The sequence below is a fragment of the Trichechus manatus genome, unplaced genomic scaffold (genome assembly GCF_000243295.1).
Source record: "Trichechus manatus latirostris isolate Lorelei unplaced genomic scaffold, TriManLat1.0 scaffold00189, whole genome shotgun sequence".
NCBI lineage: Eukaryota > Metazoa > Chordata > Mammalia > Sirenia > Trichechidae > Trichechus > Trichechus manatus.
The window spans coordinates 309,839-315,838 of record NW_004444125.1 but is presented as its reverse complement, the minus strand read 5'-3'; the positions used below and the strand labels follow the sequence as shown (position 1 = coordinate 315,838).

Genomic DNA, 6,000 nt, shown 5'->3' with positions numbered 1-6,000 from the left:
TCACAGGCTTTTAAGACCCCAGACACTACTCACCAAGGTAGAATGTAGAGCATTGTCCTTATAAGCTGTGTCATGCCAGTTGAGCTAGATGTTCCCGGAGACCATGGTCCCCACAGCCCTCTGCCCAGCAATTCAGCCCCTCCGGGAGTTTGGATGTGTCTGTGGGGCTTGCACAAGTTTTTTGAGTAGTTTGTTATTTAGAGACTTCAAAAATTTTTTTAAAGAACTTCCCTTATATTGATTAAATTCATATAGCAGCAGGATACCAATGCCTCTGAAGTTCTTACTAAAAAGATCTCAAATGCAAGGAGTAGCTAGGAATGAAGATTAAATAAAGTAGATATTTGGTAATCAAGTGGGGTGTTTGATAATGTAGAGAGGAAACATGTAATCATTTTATTTTTAAGATGTTTTCGTGAAGTGTATTCACTTAATTCCAGATGATCATACTTTGTTGTTAGGTGCCGTCGAGTCGGTTCTAACACATAGCAACCCTATCTATGTACAACAGCACAAAACATTGCCCAGTCCTGTGCCATCCTCATGTTTGAGCCCATTGTTGGAGCCACTGTGTCAGTCTATCTCATTGAGGGCTTTCCTCTTTTCGCTGACCCTCTACCAAACATGGTGTCTTCCAGGGACTGGTCTTTCCTGATAACATGTCTAAAGTACGTGAGATGAAGTCTTGCCATCCTCGCTTCTAAGGAGCACTCTGGCTATGCTTCTGAGACAGATTTGTTCATTCTTCTGGCAGTCCATGGTATATTCAGTATTCTTCGCCAACACCATAATTCAAATGTGTTGCTTCTTCAGTCTTCCTTATTCATTCCAGCTTTCACTTGCATGTGAGGCGATTGAAAATACCATGGCTTGGTCATACTAGTTAATGCAATAAAATATTTTTTAGCTTCATTTCGTAGGCTAGCTTTCCTTCCCCTATCATACTTTAGTTAGTGGTTCTCAAACCTTGGCTGTTCATTAGCATCAGCTTGAGGGGCCTTGAAAAATCCTGTTAATTACAACTTTTTAGGACCATATCTGTCTTTGTCAAGTGTTGTTGATAAAAATCACAGCAAGCCACTCAAGGCAGATTTAGGAAAAAGCATTTGCCATAAAGACACAGGGGCATATATCTTGGTAGCTGTGGAGTGGATGTGCAACTGGGTCTCATGAGGGACCAGAAGTGAGAGAAACTCAAGAACCAAATATCTTCTGTCTTTGTGTCTTTCTTTTTGTGTCTCTGCCTTTCTCTGTGTCTTTGTCTCTGGGCCTCTATCTCCCTCTTCCGTCCTTTGGTACATCCTGCACCTCTTCCTGTATACCACCTCCCTCACACACTGCCTTCCTTACTTAATTGGCTATTCTTCTGTGCTCTTCTTCCTCTCCTTAAGACGTGTGTGGGTATGTGAATGTGTTTCTCTTTCATTGTCTCTGGAATATGTATGTTCTCGCTTATTCTCGAGCTAAGTCTCTGTCACTCTCTGTGTCCATGTGTGCAGGCATTTATGTTATATTGTCTGTGTGTGTGTTCGTGTGAATGTAGAGAAGTGCTCTGGCATTCTCTGTGTCTTTGATTCACTCTGCCAGTATCTGTGAGTTTGTGTCTCTGTCTGTCTAGGTGCTTTCCCAAAATCTTATTTGTTCTATGCTCCTGTTTCTCTCTGTAGTCTTTGCAGACTTTTTAACTTGTTCATCAGTTTTTTGGAAAAAATTTGTTATTTTTAAATAATTTTAGATTTACAGAAGTGTTGCAGTTAACATTGATACAGTATTATTAACTAAACTACAGACTTTATTTGGATTTTACCAGTTTTTCCTAATTTGAATTTTTACAAAAGAGAATCTGATTGACTCAGTCAGGGTCAGGTTTTTTATGTCTAGCTCAATTCTTGGAGGACAGCATAACGAAACCAAACCTGTTGCTGTTGAGTCGATTCTGATTCATAGTGACCCTGTAGGGCAGAGTGGAACTGCTGCATAGGGTTTCCAGGGAATGGCTGGTGGATTTGAACTGCCAGCCTTTTGGTTAGCGGCCAAGCTCTTACCGGGAGGTATTATTTTGTAAAGATGTAGCTGTCTTAGCTGTATCTTTTCTGCTAGGGTACTTGCAAAGATGAGGATGGGGAAGCAAGAGCTAAGCAAACACCTCAGTGTGTCTAGTGTAATATCAGTAGTGTACAGTGAAGTTCATCTTCAGTATTTTTTTCTACATTTCCTGCATATGGGGACAGTTTTATAGTATGATTACAAATTCATAAAAGCAGGTGTGTTCTATTAAAGATTCCATTTAATTACCAGTTAAAACAGTTTTACATTTAAGGACTTTAGCATTTTGGCAGATGCTCATATGAACCAGATAAAATATTATCTGCTTTTTAAAATTTTAATATTTTATCATGTTTTAGATGAAAATTTACAGAGCAAATTAGTTTCTCATTCCACAAATTGTGCACAAAGTGTTCCATAACATTGGTTTCAATCCCCACACTGTGTCAGCACTCTGCCCTGGGTTCCCCATTTCCTTTTGTTTGATTTTCCTACCCTTTCCTGCCTTCTCATCTTTACTTTTGGGCAAATGTTGCCCTTTTGGTTTCGTATAATTATTTGTTTTACAGAGCACGTCCTTTTAGGGTGTTATTATTTATTTTATAGCCCTGTCTGTTACTTGGCTAGAAAGTAGTTTCTGGGAATGGCTATAGTTCCAAGACAGAAGGGTGTCTTAGGGCCATAGTCTTGGGGGGTTCCTCCAGTCTCTGTCAGGCTGGTCTTAATTTTTGTGAATTTGATTTTTTGTTCTACATTTTTCTCCCACTTTATCTGGGACCCTCTGTTGTGATCCCCGGTCAGAGCGGTCAGTAGTGGTAGGCAGGCACCATCTAGTTCTTCTGGTCTCAGGGTCGTGTAGGCTGTGGTGCTTGTCTGCTTTTATGTTTAAGGAAATTACAAGATGTATTTATTATTGTCCTGCATCAACATCTTTTTTCTTTGAGTTCTACAAAATCTTATTTTAACAGAAGTTAGAGAAGAAAAATAGCTTGAAATGTAAACTGAAATTTAATAAGAGATTGATTTTCCGCATAATATCTTAAAATATACACGACTATAATGCTTTAAACTTTAAAACTTTAAAAACTGTAACAGAGGCTATCAATCAGGAAGATTTACACTTAACATTCATATGTGTGTTTTGCTGCATTGTGGTACTATTTTTAAACCTTTTGTGATATCAATAAAGCTTTAAGAAGTTTGAGGTTTATTTTATGTTTCTTACTATCAGATACTTTGCTTTCTTTAGTGTAAAATAATCGAAAAATTAAAGTTGCTTCCCTTGCTTCTAATCCTGTTAGAAAATGTTACCACAATTTTTTCTTCCTCGGTATCTTCTTAAAGACCTACTGTTAGCATGATGCTTTATTATGGAATTCATAAAAGCTTTGTAATAGTACTACACAATGCCTGTAGGAAAATATATTACTTACCCACACAATTTGAAACAACCAAAACTAAAACTTTATGTTTTTTGTGTGAATGTGGTATTTCTGTTATGGATAGAATAGGCAGGTATCTTTCATAAAACTTGTTCTTAATCCCAACTTTATTTTTTTGTTAGACATAGTACATTTGACATTATTCTGTAGGAGCCTAGCAGCTGTCAGTTGCTGGTATAAAGCTAATTTTCAAATTAATTAGAGAAATTACTTGGGGGGTTTGAAAATATTTGAAAATTCTAAGTAACCTGGTATTGTAGTTGCACTCTACCTTCTTGTGACTTAGCTTAACATCCTTGTTTTAGCTCAGCAGATATCTCAATAACGTTAAGGAACAGAGGAGATGATGCATATAGGGCGAACGTTTATGGTGACTCTATAATTGTGCAGCAACACATCAGCATGGATGGAAGTCGATCTTATAAACTAAAAAGTGCAACAGGTTTGTTGTGAATTTCTTTTTATTTCATGTAAAATATTAGTAAATATCCAGTTGAAAAGAGTAAGTGATTGTGCTGGTATTCATTGAAAGGGAACTTCTCAGTCTCCTGCAACCTCTTTCTTGTAAGATGATTGGTTGGTTGTATGTATTATATGATATGTATGTACGTATATTACCGTAGTTATTTTACCAACAGGATAGTCTAGCAGCAAAACCACAATTACAAGAATTGTCAGTTTGAAACAGGCTGCATGCCATTTTGTTCCTGTAGGCCCCCTTTTTCACCTCTAATTTGTATAGCATGTGGAAAGAGATAGCTAACAAAATGTGGAAAATGCCGTAAAGGAAGCGGTAAATGTTAAGAGTTACTGAAAAGAAGAGATAGGTGAGGAGCAAAATGTTTACCCATGGGAAGAAGAGAAGCACTATCACTGTATCTGTGTGCATATTCCTACTCTTATACTTGTGCCATGATTAGAATGTGACCCTAGTTGATTCAGATTTATGTATACCTCAGTGGTACCATTCTTAATATTTACGTTTTATAAATATTTGTTTGTACGTCATTGCCCTGGAAACAATATTATTGCCATAATAAAACAGATTTTATTACATTTCTCATAACTAGGGTCCGTGGTTTCTACTAAGAAAGAAGAGCTGATTGCAATTCTTGATCACTTTAACATACAGGTAATTGTCAAATTTGTGTTTCAGATTAATTCATGCAACTGGTTATTTTGTTGTAATTTCACTTACAGTGTAGAATGAACTAAAATGGCCTCTTATGAGTAAGTTGACCACTAGGATGAATATGTATAATTATTATCAATGAAATTCCTTAAAAATCTACTAACTCAACAGGTGTTTTCAATATATATAACACCTATAATTTGATAGAGCAGTTCAGAACATCAGGTCTATACCTGTATGTGCTAAATTTATGTTAACAAGGCTGTAATGTTGCATTAGTTTCTGCTACCGTGGTCAGAATAGCATTGTAGTTTCCTAAACTTGGTTGCTAAATTCTTCAAGAAAGCAAATCTATTCTAGAAAGATGAAGCATTTCTCTATGCCTTTTGGAGTTATTAATCACACCTGTAGGGACAAGGCTTGAGTCCTTTTGCTAAGATGCTTTGGCAGAGTTAATTGGAAATAGGGCACATATAGTCTTAGGGTATTAGCATTGGAGTTGTTTTTATAGGTCATCTAATCCAGACCTTCACCCTTTATTTTGCAGGTGAGAAACTGGGAATCAGAAAAAGTGAATTTATTTGTACTTGGAGCCCTGGTGGCGAAGTGGTTAAGTGCTCAGCTGCTAACCAAAAGGTTGGCTGTTCGAATCCACCAGCCGCTCCTTGGAAACCCTATAGGGGCAGTTCTACTCTGTCCTATCAGCTTGACAACAATGTTTTTTTTGGTTTTGGTTAAGTTGTCTAGGTGGTTACGGGTACATACTGGTACAGCCTGGATTAGGATTCAGGGAGCTCTGTTTCATTTAGTATTCTACCATATGGTATACTGCCTTATTCCAGGTTTAAGAACACCAAGACTAGTCACCAAAAAAAAAAAAAAGAACAGTTAAAGAGTCTGGGTCTCTTTCTCAGTTTGGTTTAGAACAAAGTTATCAGAAGCACTTTCTATGATGGTAGAAGTATTCTACTTCTGTGCTGCCCATTGGGGTAACCGCTAGCCACATATAGCTATTGAGCACTTGAAATGTAGCTAGTATGACTGAGGAGCTGAATTTTTAAATAAAAATAGCCACATATGGCTAGTGGCTTCCATATTAGACTATAGAGGTTTAGAAAAGTAATTATTAACATCTAAAGAAAAGAAGGTAACAGCAAATCAACTTCAGACCAGAATACAGGATAGTGGAATTTATTAAGCAAGATCAGGAAAACCAAAGTTAAGAGTTTACAGAATCGCAGGTATAGGGAGAATCTTGAGGGGTACCTAGTACAGTTTCCACACACCGTGCTTGCTCTGTGTGGAATCCCCACCAAGCGTTACTTTAATTTGTGCTTGAATGGATGGTGGTGGGGAAATCACCTCTGCCCGAGGCTTTTT

General features: G+C 37.4%; 1 protein-coding gene across 6 annotated transcripts in view; it reads left to right on the top strand.

The window, feature by feature from the left end:
* The window catches only part of SMC6 (structural maintenance of chromosomes 6), an 81,781-nt gene that overhangs the window by 20,180 nt on the left and 55,601 nt on the right, over positions 1 to 6,000 (top strand). For 3 of the 6 annotated variants that reach the window (XM_004387572.3, XM_023741744.1, XM_023741745.1), the window contains 2 exons: positions 3,794 to 3,930; positions 4,559 to 4,620. In XM_004387572.3, coding sequence (XP_004387629.1) covers positions 3,794 to 3,930; positions 4,559 to 4,620 — 199 coding nt within the window. Of the gene's footprint in view, positions 1 to 3,793; positions 3,931 to 4,558; positions 4,621 to 5,167; positions 5,257 to 6,000 lie in introns of those variants that run through there. The other 3 variants (XM_023741746.1, XM_023741747.1, XM_023741748.1) reach the window with 2 other exon arrangements.